Genomic DNA, 15,990 nt, shown 5'->3' with positions numbered 1-15,990 from the left:
AGTCAGGGCACTGTTCAGCCCACCCGGGGTGCGCGCTCTGGCGCCAAAAGCCACCCCACCACCACCACGTTTTCATTTGAAGTTGGGGGTTTATTGTCAGAACAGCAGGGTTCGTGTCCTCGGTGCGCTCGGCTGCAGAGCCAGCAGCCAGGCGTGCAGCATGCTGCCAGGCCACAGACGGCTGCCGTGAGCGCTGGCTCTCCGGGAAGCTGGACCCTTTTTCACCCCTAGAAGACCACTTGGGTCTGCTCTATACATCCATACAAATACAACACAATTCCACAGTTAATTACAAATAGCACAGCATATCCCCTCCAGTCCTGCTGCCTCCGGGATCACTCCCTGCCTGTGTACCAGGCACTGCTGGAGCGGTGCACTGCAGCTATCCTACCACGGCTCAGTGCAACCACAATACATTCATTTACCAGAGGTGCATCTGCAGGAAGCAGCACCCAAAACATCAGGCAAATGCATTCATCCTGGGCCCTGCATCAACCTCGCCAAGGCACAAATGTCCGCAATGTCCAATAAGCCGTGTTCAGGGTTTACTTTTGTGGCCGCGTCTTGTTCACTAATCTTACTCTGACCAACTCTAGAATTCAAGTGAATGGAGCCAGGTGCTTCTCAGGGGTGCCAAGCAATAGGACAAGAGGCAATGGACAGAAACTGATGCACAGGAAGTTCCACCTGAATACGAAGAGGAACTTACTTACTGTGCAGGAGACCAAGCAATGGAACAGATTGCCCAGAGAAGTTGTGGAGTCTCCTTCACTGGGGATATCAAAGAACTGTCTGGACATAATCCTGTGCCATGTGCTCTAGGATGGACCTGCTTGTGCAAGGAGGTTGGGCCAGATGTGGTCCCTCCCAACCTTACTCATTTGGTGATTCTGTGAACTGTCACATCCGTCATCAACCCTGTACCCAGCTCCCAGGCCCTGCTCATTTATGTACACCAAATCCGACATTGTTTTCCACCATGTACCTCCTAACAACCAGGGAATCAACAATAGGCTTTAACCCTACAGGGCACACAGGCCCCAACTCACGTCTCCACACCCATATAGTTTCTAGAATGCTCCTGAGTGGTTTTCTCATTCAGAAAGAGGAAAACAGAGCTGTGACTTCCATGCTGCATTTCAAAGCTGCTGCCTGTCAGCAGCATGTCTGTGTAAATGCACCATCTCTGCACACACACAAGTTCACTTCAAACACAAGGAGTAGTAAAATGATAATCATCACTGAAAACTGCTGACAAACAGGAAAAAACCCCCTGAAATCAGGACAGTAAAGAGTTCCTTCTGGAGTGACCATTTCCTACAGCAACTTCAGCACAGTGCAAGCATATTCCAAAAAGGTGTGTTTTTCTCACAGAGATCATAGATGCCCTGCAGAGTCCTGGTTTTTCTTCCACAATGATCAAGTCTTAAATCAAGCTGATGGCAGATGTTGTCAAATCAAGGCTTATTCTTTACACACTGTACTCTGCACTGTAAAAGAGTGCTAGTGATGGAGTGGACTTGGGAAAGGGTGGAAGGAAAGGGGCTGAGTTCACAATGACTTTCCAAAGGACTCTGGAAGCCAAAAGCAGGCCTTTCAATAAGTTTTCCCATCTTGGGCTTCCAAAAGTCTCCTTGTAGGAGCTTTAGTACTGCAGTCTATTGAGTGAGTCGATGTAATGGAACGTGGCTCCTAAGGCCCAGCTCGTTTCAACATTGTCAATTTTCCGGGCAAGCTGAAAAAACAAAAAAAACCAAAACAGCAAAAAACTAAAACACAGTTCTCTGGGAGAATCTGAAGCATGCAAGGTGATAAAGTGCTGAAGGTTATGACAACCAGTTATAACCATCGTGGGGAGAGTGTTGCTCCACTCCCAATCATGAAGCACATGTTGTGGCAAGAAGACAAATCAAGAACTGAGCTATCAGCATGACAACTACTGCCTCAGCACCCTCCTGTCCACTGTCCCCAGCAATCCATTTTGTGCGTCACCTTAAAGACTTGGCTCTTGGGGAAGCCCAGCTCTTGCAGGAGGAAGGTGATGTATGTGAGGTCCATGCAGAGAAAAGGACTGCTGCCGGGGCTGATTTCCATGGTCTTACATACTAAGAAAAAAAAAAAATACAATGCCTGAATGCACACTGCAGGCTCAGGCCTAGCAACAACCCAGCTTTGAAAAAATTAACCCATAAAACATTGCTTTTCAGTTGAGCTGTACAGTGATGCAACCTGTAACAATGGGGTTGTAATGACACACACAAACAAAGCACATGAAGCTTCGGCATGCTGGAAGAAAGATCAAAACACTGTGTCTCTCCTCAGAGACAGCAGAGTTTCTAGTATCTTTCCAGGAAAAGAGCCTCCAACTTTTATCTACTTCAAGCCTTCAAATATCTGAGCAACCTCAGGTGTGTTATCCTTCTTGAGCATCAGTGCTCAACAGATGTTGACAAGACCGAATAAAAAAGAGACAATAAAAGAAAAAGACAAAACCAAAATAAAAGCCACTTCCTCAGAATGAATTACACAACCAGTAGTCCGAAAATCAGAACTGCAATTGTTTAGTCATTCATAAAGTTTACCAAAAAGCCCCATGTCAGTTTGCTCAAACCCTGAGTTTGTGGTATTAAGGAAAGAATGTTTACATTGGTTAATCTGTATAGGCAGTTCTCTCTGCAGCTGATGAAGCAAAAAGCTATGAACCGGTTTTCCCCCTTTTCCAATTAACAATCAAGCGAATGAACAAACCACAAGACAAAAAGAAAAGTTAAACCAGATCAGAACATGTTATGCTAACAGGATGAGAACCACCCAATTATTTTGAAAGCATGATTTCAGACCAACTGTTAGGTGTCAAGTTTACTAGCAATTCTTGAGAGAGTTTTGAAATGTATGTCTCACAAGATGTGGCTTATGTGGGCTGCAAAAGCAAGTATCGATATAAAAATAGCTGAGATTTTCAGAAAAAAGCAGAGATGTTGGTGAGATGCTATGTAGAGGTGCTCAATATTTACTTAAAAACATCAGGCTTCCTGGCATGTCACACATTTGCCATCTGGGAATGAAATGACACACCATCACTAGTGTGTGTTTGATTGTATTTTACTCACCATATTTAGCAGCAATTTCAAAGTCACTGACTGTTAAACTTCCTCCTTTTTCTTTATCTAAAAGGAAAAAAGCATGGTCTTCTATGGTTTTTGTATAAAGGCAATTGCAGATTCAAGTCATAAAAGTTGTTTGGAAATGAAACCTTGAGCCACTGAAATCAATGTCAAAATTTGGACTGTTTGTAAGGGTAAAAGAACCTTTAAAAGATTCTGAATATAGACTAAAGAGCCTCGGTTTTTGCAGAACCTTTAGCCTTGTTACCTACAGAAACATAGTTTATAGACCTCTCACCTGGCCCCCATGTCTGTGCTGTCCTACCCTGTGGTGCCTGAATACAGTTAACATCTGTAAGGGTTACAGTGATCTGACAGGGGTTGTTGTGCTCTGCCACGCATTAAAGCTGAAATCATTTGTAAAATTAAAGTGGCTGAGGAGGGAGGTATGTTTGTCCAAACTAGTTTGAGATCTCATCATCTGCTTTCTACCACTGAACGTGACAGCCTTCTGTACACCAGCGTGCCACTGGAAAAGAGATGTGATGCATTCTGAATGCATATGGAAATACTGAAAATCTTAACTCCATCTAAAAAGGTCAGTGAAGCAGAACACACAGCCCAGTAAATTTTACTGCTTTACCACCCAGGAAATATGTTTATCATTATGAGTGCTTTTTTCCCGTTTTGGATTGCAGAGTTAATCAGAAAACAAGTACTTCTGAAACACAGTTTGTTTAAAAACCATCACCCAAAGTTGCAGGTCCTATTTCAAACACTCAGTCCCTACTCTATAAAAATTAAATAGCATTCAATATTCATTCAAGACCAATGCTGCACAGCAGTATAACAACAGACTAAGTTCCATGACAGCTTAGCAAAGCATGATGACATGTGTGTTACCATTTCCCCCATAACTTGTCATTTAAAATGAAATGCAGACAGGAGCAGACATACCTATGAAACCAGCTTCTGCTGCACGGTCATAGTAGTAGGAAAAAGTGTAAAAATCCAAGTCCTTCACTTCCTCAGCTTTATGCACCTTTTTGTAGAGCATCTTTGCCACTTTGTTAGAACAAGACTCATACAGAGGCTCACCTAAAAGAAGGCAAACCCCCCAGCATATCATAGACTGACAGTTAAATATACATAGAAGTTATTTAGGGATTTATTTAGCCAGGAAATAGGCTCGATTTTGCAAAATAGCACTCCATAAACTCTTCACAGAGAAGCGAAATCTTCACCTTCCAGAGGCAGACACCTACCATCCTCAGGCTGGGACTAAGTATGTGATAGATCATAGAGATGGAAAACACCATTTGAGGCAGAAGGATTTGGAAAGACCTGTTCAAGGATTGCTCAACTCCATCTGCATCACTACTAGCAGCTTTACTGATTGGACAAATACACCATGGCACAAGAGGAAAGAATCTCTTTGACAGCATGTCAAGAGGAGCCAGACAGAACAGAAAACAGAGAGTCTAGTGTCTTTGCAAGAGGCTGAGAGTGTATCATTTACTCTGCTGATAGCAGCTGGCCTAGATAGGAAGAGTGATAAATCACTATACCTGCCTTCTGTCCTTTAATTTTGTACACGATCTCAGCATGTTGCCATTCAGATTTGAAGCCAGGTGGTAAACAAGGACTGATCAATTCCTCCCCTTCTCCTACTGCAGTAGTAAAACAAAGCCACATTAGGGGAAAACATAAGGAGTTAAATTCCAATCCCTCATCCCCAGCTCCATACTGTCCTGCAGCCTCAGCAAGGCACCTCCACAGCCGTCACGGCTCAGATGTCCCATGCCCACCAGCAACTCAGGGCTGGCAAGAATCCAGGTCTCCTGGGATCTAGCAGTGTCATCTCCTGCATTCGTTTCAAATGCACCCAGCCACGGTGACAGGACTCCACATGCCACTCCGGAACCTTGAGCCCAGTGGGAAGGGGACATACAACTCCACCCCCCACCACAGGACTACATACCCTGTGCTCAGAGCCAAGACTTGAGGATTGCCTATAACTTACAGGGTTTTCCCTCAACTCCTCCCAAAATGGCGAGTCTTGCCGACATCAGCCCGAGCCCCAGGTAACTGCAAAGGGATAAAAGTCTCTGTGAACAACAAACATCCTTCCTCTGATTCTCCACTGACAACCTGGCTGGGACATGCCAGTCTTCTCCACACAGTCACAACAAAATGGCTCACATCAGCAGCTCATGCACATAAAGGGAACAGTGTGACAACCCACTCTCATATTACCCTTACTAAGAAGGATAATATCTCTCTGAAAAACTTCAGGCAATAGCTGTCAACTATAATCTGGCTCTTAAAGAACTGGCAATGGCATTCCCTTAACACTTCTCCTACTCTCCTCAAAGGCGGTCCAGCCATTAGCATACAAAATTGACCCAAAACATACCCCACATCAAATATAGGTGTGAAGAATCTGCTTCCCTCTGCCCAAAATACTGGGAGCAGGGGAAGACAGTGAGGAAGAAGGAATGACAGAGACAAAGCACTATGAACTGACTGCAACCTTCATTCTCCCATCCACCTGTGCTGCTCGGTGACGAGGAGGTAAAAGAGTTGGGAGTGAAGCTGAGCCTGGGAAGGAGATGGAGGAAGGTGCTTTTGATTTTGTACTTATTTCTCATTATCCTACTGTTAAGTGCCAGTAAATTAAGTTCTCTAAGTAGAATTTGGTTTGTCCATGACAGTAGCTGGTAAGTGACCTTCTTGTCGTTATTTTGACCCCTAAGATTTTGATTGTTTTCCTTCCCCTGTCCTGTTAATGGAAGGGGAGTGATAGAGCAGCTTGGTGGGCGGCTAAGGTTAATCCACCACAGTCATGTGGCTCAGGTTTCTCTGGTTCTTGCTAGTACTCATTTGCAAGGACTCCACATCAGCAAAACACCTCATTCTCAGTGGCTTCACAGAAAGCTTCAATCTGTACAGTGTGTTCTCCTTGCCACAACTAACCTGTACGAATACAGCTTGTAGGTGTGGTTAAACATCTGAAATGAAGTTGTGTGGCCAGCTGGTGATGTCTGGAGAGTTGCCTGGAGGGAGAAAAAGATGTCAGTAACAGATTTCTGCCAGCCAGCAGCAAACATCAACATGACAATCTTCCAAAACATTAGGAAAAATGTGAAACAATCCTAGCATGATTCAGAGAGAAATGATTAATTTGTAAGTATTTTGACTTGACTGCTGATACACAACACAACCACAAAACCTGGAGCTAGTAGTATCCTCACATGACAGGGTCTAAACTGGCTACATTTCTATTTCTATTCACACCAAACTGCTGTATAAAAGAATTATTTTCATTAAAAAGGAATCCTTATTCCAGCTTTTGTCAAGAGGCTACAGCAACTGCCTCTTTACATGACACATACTACGGAACACTGTGTGCACACTAATAGGAAGGCCAGGCACGCATTAACTTCCTACTCAAGGGAATTCATCTGTGAATTTCCACAAGCCAGAGGAAAAGCACATCACTGTGCTTGCCAAGAGCAGAGTGAGGACCAGCCTGTGGTCTGAAGAAATGAGAGGGTAATTATCTAATGCACTTTGCAGCCTGTTCCTCAAGTGCATCAGCACGGCAACTCGTTAGTGGGGAGCAAAGCTCAGGCCGTAATGCTGTTCATGCTGCTCATATCTTAATACCATCTGCATCCAAAATTTCTACATCCCGGACTCTTCACATCCTCTGTCACTCTGCTCTAAGAGTGCAATATCTTGATTTTGCTGGGACAATACAGACAGCATCCCATCCCTCTGCTTTTGTGCAGCTTTAACACAACAAACACTACTTCTGCTCAGGCCAGAGCCTTATGACTCCATATCCACAGGGTTTCCAGCTCACAGAACACCTATAAAAATGCCACACCAGGAAGCTGAAATGAAATCAGCATGTATTTTTCACTGCCTAACAGCAGTTGCCCCTTAGAAAGCACTAATTTGCAACTGAATGAACTCAGGAAAATCAGAAACAAGGACTGAGAAGGCATCTTACTGTGTTCTTAAACCCAATGTAGGCCAAGTGTTGGACCTGAATTCATTAACAGCATTGCTTTGGAGTTCTTTGTTATAAGCTGCACAAACTGAATCAAGGATTAAGACACTCAGATGAATGTGGCATTTTCCCCAAAATAATGCAGCCATGACAGATTTGCCACACGCACCACTGACCCATGGAGTTGGACTAAAAGTACAGGCATAAATTTGTGAATGCCTCCATGACTGACTATAACAAGGCAAATGTGGTCAAATGACCCATGTTTTTCTGTCATGAGTGTGCCTTCATGTCACACAGACACACTCTGGCTCTGCTCCCAAGGGAAAGAAATCTCAGCAGTTGCTGATTTTTGCACCAGCATTTCCCAACAGTGGGCACATTCATATTACCTCAGTGCGCGGAAGGAAGGTGATCTGTGTGGATCCACCACCCAAATCCAGCATCCCTACACTTCTCTTCTGCGGATCATCTAGCCTACCTGAAACATGTGACAGAACAGAGAAAGCCATGGTGGGCACTGTGAGAAACTGGCTAGGAACAAAACCAGAAGTACAGTGGTAAGGATAGAGAACAATCTAACTCCATCTGTCAGCTTCCAGACAGCACTAAATTACAGTATTATCTACTCGGCACTGATTTTGGCATTATTGACTCTGAAAATCTTACAGTGACAGAGTTTCTCTTATTTCCCTAGTGGCTGTTCATGTCCTAATTACAGCAGCTTTGGTTATTGGATTCCTAAACATTTTTCAGTGGATGTAAGGACCCTTTTTGCAAACACCACTCTGGTAACCACTCTGTAACACAGTGGAATGTGGTTTTCTTGGCCATCTCTCCCTGATCTCTTAGTGATACTTTGCAGATTCCTATGGCCAAGGGGATGACAGACTGAAAAGAGCTGGCCTAAGAGAATTACAGCAGCTTTGGTTATTGGATTCCTAAACATTTTTCAGTGGATGTAAGGACCCTTTTTGCAAACACCACTCTGGTAACCACTCTGTAACACAGTGGAATGTGGTTTTCTTGGCCATCTCTCCCTGATCTCTTAGTGATACTTTGCAGATTCCTATGGCCAAGGGGATGACAGACTGAAAAGAGCTGGCCTAAGAGACTCTCTTGGAAATTTTTTGCTGACAGCCAAGACCTCTCTTCTCATTTAAATCTAGTTCTTCTCAGTTAGATCCTGTAAATGTACCTTCCTGACAAGGACAGTTTGTGCCAAGTACCTCGGTACACCTCATGAGAGCTGATGTTTGAAGATTTCTGACCTTTCTGTTATTTCCTATGGCCATAAGAAGCTTCAGAGCACTTGTGGCACTGCTCCACACTCTGTGTGCTGAACAGAGCACTCAGATGGCCCTGCTTTACACATTGTCAGAGAGGTCTTCAGCTTACTTTTCTCATTAATCTTCAACTATCCTTTTCTCACTCAGCAGTGTAAACACCTGTGACATTTCTACGTTATAAATCTGTAAGAAAGTAGCATAGCACTTGCTTTCACCCTGTGCAGCTGCCAAGCACATCTAGAATATTCACATAAAAAATTTAGCCAGAGTCACAGCAGACTCTAAAAAGGAATAAAATGCTCTGGTACCCTAGGGGGAATTAAACATCTCAGGGAAAGGATTAAACTCCTCACTCTGTCAAGTAAATAGCCAAAATCTTAAATAATGGTTAAATAATAAATGAGTTAAATAAGCCAGGCCAAAAACAACGGCTGACTTATTCCCAGATTCTTCTTTCTACCATTCCATCCCAATGAATGAGCAAATCCCACGCAGGGACAGAAAACTGTGAAATTCACAGCATTGGTCATATCTTTATGCATATGCTCATGTACACATACCTGTTAAAAAATTTATTGTGATCCAGGCTGAAATACCTAATAAGGGAAAGATTCCAAAGACACACTGTTAGATCATACCATTTCAGTTTATCTAACAACAGTACCAAGTAAGTTGAGCCATGCTACAAGGTTTCCAGAACTGTCAGTGGCTGTCAAAAAACAAGACTAGATGCCCTGAACAAAGAGAACAACCTTCCTTACCAGAGCTTATGCTGTATTTGGGAGAGAAGCCCCATGAAATGCCTGGAGAACTCTGTATTTCACAGGTCAAAAACTTAGGTGAGAAGTCACAAAGGCTTTAGTCCTTAGCTAAAAGACAAGCAGATGACTGAGACTCACAATGTTCATTCTCCAGGAGAACATCCACTGGTTGGTTTTTGTGTGATGTCAGGCACACAACTCTCCTTTTGAATACTAAGAGTTTCATCTTTCAGTGTTCTATCTAATTTTTCCTGTTTTCCTCTAAGCAATTTTATAAGCCACACCGTTTCTGTCCTCTTCTTGTTTTACAAACTGTTTCTCCATAAATTAGAGGAATTAGTGGGCCTTATGTTCACAAATTTAAATATTTATCCATGCCATGCTAGGCAGCATGGTCCAGTTCAACCCTTGGCTGAACCAAGACTGTCACTGCTACTAATGATTAACAAAAAACCCAAAAAGAAGAATTACAATGTCTTTCTTCCATTAAGCAGCAAAAAAAGAAACTCATAAAGCTCCAGCTATTTTAAAGTTTGGTTTCTAAGCAGCTTTACAACACATTCCAACACTCAGTTACTTAGAATTTAGATGTTCCATCCTCAACATTTTTTGATGAGCATCAACTTACTTGTTATCTTCTTCTCTATATAACATTTTTTCAGATTTAACTCACAATCACCCTCATTAGATCAGTTATCATTAACATTATGACCAAATACTTCCAGAAAGCTCTGATAAGCATTGTCAAGAGCAGGGTGTGCAAACCCAGTTGCTGAAGATCATCTCAATAAGCAGATATTCAGAAACTTTTCCAGTGCACGGTGGCTTCCTGATGATCCTACAGGAACTGCCCAACACAGAGTTTTCAAAATCAGGGCAGAGTTCAGGACTTCAAATTGAAAAACACAGCACAATATCTCTTTGGCAGACACTGCCTGTGGCACCAAAAAAACTCTGTTGCAAACCCAGTTGCTGAAGATCATCTCAATAAGCAGATATTCAGAAACTTTTCCAGTGCACGGTGGCTTCCTGATGATCCTACAGGAACTGCCCAACACAGAGTTTTCAAAATCAGGGCAGAGTTCAGGACTTCAAATTGAAAAACACAGCACAATATCTCTTTGGCAGACACTGCCTGTGGCACCAAAAAAACTCTGTCAAACCCTTTCCACTAGACTAGAGCCACTAGGGACTTGTCACAGTGCAGAATCTCCAGGATGCAGAAGGGTTCTCCACAGGGTAGCCTACCTTCATCAGTTCCATTCATTATTGACACACAGTTGTCTCTCACAAAGAAGGGGGAGGTCTGAAAAATCTCCTTCACCTGTAGGTCAAGTAAGAGCTGCATTCAGAGAAATATTTTTTTCAGTTGGAAAGCAAGTGTTTTAAAACTTCAGCAATTTTACACTGCTGCTCCTCTTTTCGGACCAGATCCCAACTGCTGCTCACCACTTTGTTTGAAGTTCAAGAGCCCAGCAAGCATCAACGTTTACATGCCGGCTCTGCGGTTTAGCGCAGAGACAGGGATGGATGTGTGGGTTTTCAAGGAGGAAGACTGCTCAGAAATGCCATTAGGAAGGGAATCCAGTTTACTTTGCTGCAATTAGTGACCCACATGATACTATACATTCATGGGAAAGGCAGGAGATGGACACCCTAACTTTCAGGAATGTCCCAGGGAACTGCATTTTTAACAGGAGCATGTTGGCTGATAGGGGTATCCCTATAGTACATCCTGCACGAGGTAACAATGTTTTCCAGGGCCCTCTAAAGTAACAACTGCAGGAGTTTCAGCTGAAATCAGTGTATAAAAGAACCAGCCAGCTTGCAGGCAGCAGAGGACAATACGAACATTGACTTCAACCACACTCCATTTCTTCCTCTCAATTATTGATTAGAAAAAGAGTACACTCAGTACACACCTAATAAACCTGTCCTTCGACTGAAAGGTTGAGAACATATTTTGTTTATTTTTATAATATTTTAAAATATTAAACACATTTTACATGCCTATAGATACATATTACATTATTTTCCCTGATAGCTCCCTCAGGGGGCTGTCTCTGTTTAATAGGCTCAGGGACCCAGACAGGCATAGAGTCACACTGTCACATTGTCAGATGCCTCACCCCGGGGGGTGGGGAGCCAAGCATGCTCACAGGGATATAAACTGGGGTTTGGACAAGCACAGATTCCCTTTGCCTGCTGGATTCCCAGAGGACAAGAGCTGCTGCTGGACCTTTGGGAGAGGAACGGATCGGTGGGATCACTGCTCCAAACAGACCCATCGCTCCAGGAGGACTGCAGCCACCACTTAATCGGACTACTACCAACACCACTACTACCAACACTCTGACTGACAGGGTGTCAGGTTACTTTCTGACTCTGTCAGTGGTTTTTTTGTACTGTTGCATTTGTTGTTGTTTTGGGTTTTTTTCATATTAAATTGTACTTCTGACTCAGAGTCTCTCACCGGTTTGCTTTCAAACCAGCACACAACAAAATAGCCACATCCTGGTCAAAACCATCACCAAACATGCCCAAAAAGAACAGGCCTGTGGTGACTGTTAGTAGCATCTCACTGCATTTGTTACATTATTTGTCATCTCCTGGTTTACTTGGAGCTACCAGCATTCCTCTGTGCTTGCACTCACACAATTTCTTCCCCTCAAGCCCATCTGAGATCAGGTGGCTCCACACTGTTTTCAGGGTTAAATGATAGGAATGGCTCATGTACACAAAGATAAAGGACTATGCACCTTACGCAGAACAACCACATTTTGCGACAAAACTTCTAAAGAGCAAATGCAAACATAAGGAATAGTACCTTATCCAGCAACTTCTGAGCTTTCTCTCCTGGCAGCAACCGTAGGCCAGCTGTGGCTTTCAGGACCAGAGGAGTAAACTTCCACAGCTCCATAGGAACTTCCTTTTTTGCCACCTCCAAGAGCTCTTTTATTCCCTGTCCACTCTGTCAGCAGAGAAAGAACAATAAAAGGCACCTTAGAAACTCTTTCGAAAGGGCAAAAGGGTGATCAGAGGTACAATTCACTGTAAATGTGAAACGAGACAAGTGAGTATCACAAGGGCTCAGGAGAAGGTGGAAGACTCACTCTCTCCTACAGCATAAGACCTAGTAGAAATAACGGAGATTATTGGGCAACAGGTCAAAACCAGAAAGAGTCACTCTTTCAAACAGTGACATAGAACTCTTTGCCACTGAATGTTTTGGCTACCAAAGGTTCAAAAGGCAGTATGACAAAATCTTGGAGAACAAAGGCTTTTGGAGCTAGTAAAACACTGTGCTGGGTGTAAATCTGGATCAGGGTATCCCTAAATCCCTGTGAGCTAGAAGGTAAAGTGTGGAGGAATGGCTCTGCGAACAGGGACATGATTTCCTTGAAGCTGACAACCCAGCTTGTAGTGTGGTGTAAGGCCTACAGCAGCTGTGACTTAGCCTTGAACTGCAGATAAGGAGCGAGCTCTGGCTCTGACCGGCTCTTAGTCCAGTGTCAACAAGCTCCCTGGAATTCCTGAGAACATCCTGGAATGTGGACAGACACCTGCTTGCTCCAATCATAAGTTTGCCCTGGACACTTGGACAAGGGCAATAAACCAATCATGTATCTGCTGCGTTCGCATACTCTGTGTGAATGTCTATATATATCTTGTAAGCACTAAGAATAAAGGAGAATGACCATACTCATACTGAGACTCATCGTTACTCCAGGTCCGGATCCCACTCCAACAGTAAAGGAAACAGGAGAGAAATAATTTAGTACTTGGCCTTTTTATTACACTATTTTCCTGAGAATCCAATTCCTGCCACTTTTGGAGAAGACTCTGTTCCAATCGCACATGACTCTTCTGCCATTTTCTTACGCACATCAATATTCTTAAGGCAGAGATAGGAAAAACATTCACTGTGATTAATTAACATCACTGAGCAGAATTAGATGTGTTCTGTTCCTTTCTCCTCTGGATGTTTACCAATCTTTACTGTGTGTATCAGCTGGAGAGACTTCAGCATAGTGTATCACAGCAAGATGGGATTTACAGGGCATATAAAAACCAGCAGGTTTTGAGACACACAGTTTCACAGTAACAGAAACAAAATTACCTTTTCGACATCATCAGCATATGCAGACAGACCTGGTTTCAGTGCTCTGAACGTCTCATGGGTTAGTTTAGGAGTCTCTGTTCAAAAGCAGTATTCCAAAGTAAGCAACGGTACAAATAATTTTGCACACACAAAAAGAAAACCATTTGACAAATTACATTATTATATGCTAATGAAAGTCAACTGAAGCCTCTGTCTAATGAACTATCAACAGCCACCTGACCTTTAAATCCAACCCTTGCTATGGAATTAGCTCCTGAGAAAACCATTTTTAAAGCCATGACTGGTTTTCAGGTGCTGGTGTCTACAATGCACATCAGACAATCACCAGAGGGGTGCAAGTTTTCTGTGAGGCTTTACACCTGCCATGTACAGCTTTTCAAACTGCACCTGGAACAAAGACCCCATGTTTCAGCATGCTCTGTTCTGCCTAAACTTGACTCCAGCAAAACCCAGTGGAGGCTTTACCACAGTTTTCAATGGCATCAGGGGAGCCAGACTTAAGTATTTTGAAGACCTGCAGTACAGACAATTACATGAACCTGCAGTCAAGACATCACGAGCTTCACAACATCCGCCTCCCGTACTCAACTACACTCCATAAAGTTTGCTGCAATATATTCTGAAACTGTGTTTAAAGAGAAGCAGGCAAGGAAGAAGCAAAGACTGGGGAACACACCAAAAGAAGGAAATCCATGGACTGTTGTGCAAGGCCTTTGCTGGCTAAGCCTTACACTAGCCCATTCTGCAAACCTAAGGTGCTCCCCAGAGACCAATCACACCATACACCACACTGCTAATCCCTGAAAGCACCTTCAGATCATCTACTAACAGCATCCACACAGGTTCTTTCATCTTTAAGAGTTTCACAAACAGGAACTGAAAGTACATAAACAAATGAAGCTTACTACTCCAGAGAAAACCTGGAACCCTTTCGTACATTTCTGTCTCACTTTTCAGCAGTAGTTTCTGTTCAGATGCAACACACAGCAATTTTAATCAAACAATTTGCAATTTTTGTTTCCTTCGGTTTTGCGGTTTAAATCCAACACTGAAGCCAAGGATACGGTAAAACAGACAATGCAGAGAGAAGCAGCTCACTTCCAGGAACTGGAGACAGCACACAACCTCATGGTGAAAATTTGGGGGAATAAGGCAGTTTGGATTCATAATCCTCTCTTCCACCAAACAGTGTGATGAAAAACTGCCCTTCTTCAAGCCACAATTCTAGAAGTACAGCTGCTATTTAGTTCACATTCTGATCTTAGAGGATTTTCGCCTTGTTGAATGTTTTCATCATTTCATCCAAACCTTCATGCCTGAATCATAATAGACTTCCTGATGGCTCTCTAGAAAGAGCTGAAGCATGTTTTTTAAGTAATCCCTAGAAAAGAATCATCAATAATCTGCTGCGTAATGTTATGGAAGACTTAATGTATTGTGCACTGAGCAGGCCATACCTTTTGGCTGCTGTGTAAATTTAAAAATGTGGATGCGAGTTCCTGTGCTTCCTGCGTCAAACATAATCCCATAAAAGACTGAGAGGTCTGTGGTCACTGCCTGATGGTTCAGATTATCTCCCCTGCTTTCAGCGATTCCTTCTGCTGCTCCCATGAGCGGTTTGGTATCCAAGTGCCATTTTATATATGCAACATAAATAGCTATGCATGTCAAAATCCCAAAAGCGAAGAACCGCTTTGATATTTTCATGGCTTCCATTTATCAGATGTTCTGTTCCTTCCCATTATCAAATGGTCCTTCACACAGCACAGGTGGTTTCCACATCACTCCTATACCCAACAGAAGAGAAAAGGTCTGTTTTATTTTCTAAACCTGATAAAAGGATCTAAGGGTATGATGCCTATGACACTGCACACTACTTTCCCAAAGTACCCAGAAGGTGTTTCTTCCTCCTTTGGCCTGTCATTGAGATATACAGCTAATTTTAACACATGGAGCAGTCTAAATCTTCTTTTGCCTCATTGCCACTGAGGTCTAAGAAGGCACAGAGTAAGGGGAGTTCAGAGAAGCTAAATACAGTAACAGGTGGGAAGGGACCTCAAGAGATCCAACCTCCCACTCACAGCACAGGCAGCTATGGGGACCCACCACACTGCCAAGGGGCTACAACCAACTGCACCTTGAAAAACTAAGGAGGAGGATCCCACAGGTTCTCTTTGTTCGTTCCTGGGTGGCGAAGGACATCTCAAAAGATTGGATAAGGACAATTTAAATCCAGTGTTTAAAAGGCAAGACAGAAGATCCTCCCCTCCACCATTTCCAATATCAGGAAAGGAACCACAGCAAAGCACAAAGCAAGAAATCTACAAGCACTCACATGACATCATCCAGATTAAAAAACAGTCAGTGGTGATTGATGGGGAGCAAAATTACATGTTATTTTTCCTTTTTCGATAGAGCAATGAAGAAGTCAGCAAACCAATTGATGAAGGTGAGTTAAACAAGGCTTTAAAACACGTGTAATCTGTTTAAGGTATGAATTCAGGAGGTGTACAGAGGGCAGGGAGGAATTTAAAATCAAGGTGATTACAATGTACTGCCAAAATTGGGTAATACAAAATTTCACAAACTTTTGATTTTATAGGGGAGAAAGCAAAACCAGAGACACAAATGCACAGTAAGAAAGGGAAAAAGAAGGGGAAAGGAATCTGTAGGCTGTCATAATACGGCAATCAGG

At 43.1% G+C, this 15,990-nt stretch overlaps 1 protein-coding gene across 1 annotated transcript; it reads right to left on the bottom strand.

Annotated features, from left to right (window-relative positions):
- Window positions 1–1,645: 1,645 nt before the first annotated feature.
- On the bottom strand, window positions 1,646–15,082 carry ENTPD6 (ectonucleoside triphosphate diphosphohydrolase 6 (putative)). Its single transcript, XM_009077547.1, has 13 exons — window positions 14,753–15,082; window positions 13,293–13,369; window positions 12,000–12,143; window positions 10,421–10,496; window positions 8,972–9,007; window positions 7,515–7,603; window positions 6,081–6,160; window positions 5,128–5,192; window positions 4,673–4,774; window positions 4,062–4,202; window positions 3,111–3,167; window positions 1,993–2,105; window positions 1,646–1,735 (listed from the first exon to the last, which is right to left on the bottom strand). The coding sequence occupies exons 1-13, from the start codon at window positions 15,009–15,011 to the stop codon at window positions 1,646–1,648; spliced, it is 1,329 nt and encodes a 442-aa protein (XP_009075795.1). The 5' UTR covers window positions 15,012–15,082.
- Between the last annotated feature and the right edge of the window lie 908 nt (window positions 15,083–15,990).

This window comes from Acanthisitta chloris, unplaced genomic scaffold (genome assembly GCF_000695815.1).
Source record: "Acanthisitta chloris isolate BGI_N310 unplaced genomic scaffold, ASM69581v1 scaffold20006, whole genome shotgun sequence".
In the NCBI taxonomy this organism is placed as follows: domain Eukaryota; kingdom Metazoa; phylum Chordata; class Aves; order Passeriformes; family Acanthisittidae; genus Acanthisitta; species Acanthisitta chloris.
Note: the sequence above shows the minus strand (reverse complement) of the source record. Positions and strands in the feature narration are given on the sequence as shown.

What these genes read in the sequence shown, in the direction of transcription:
- ENTPD6 (XM_009077547.1), bottom strand. Translation starts at nt 15,011, where the DNA reads ATGGAAGCCATGAAAATATCAAAGCGGTTCTTCGCTTTTGGGATTTTG. An exon ending in TACAAGCTGTATTCGTACAG is followed by an intron (nt 5,193 to 6,080) that starts GTTAGTTGTGGC and finishes ATCCCTTTGCAG; the next exon opens with TTACCTGGGGCTCGGGCTGA. An exon ending in AGGAGTTGAGGGAAAACCCT is followed by an intron (nt 4,775 to 5,127) that starts GTAAGTTATAGG and finishes TTACTACTGCAG; the next exon opens with TAGGAGAAGGGGAGGAATTG.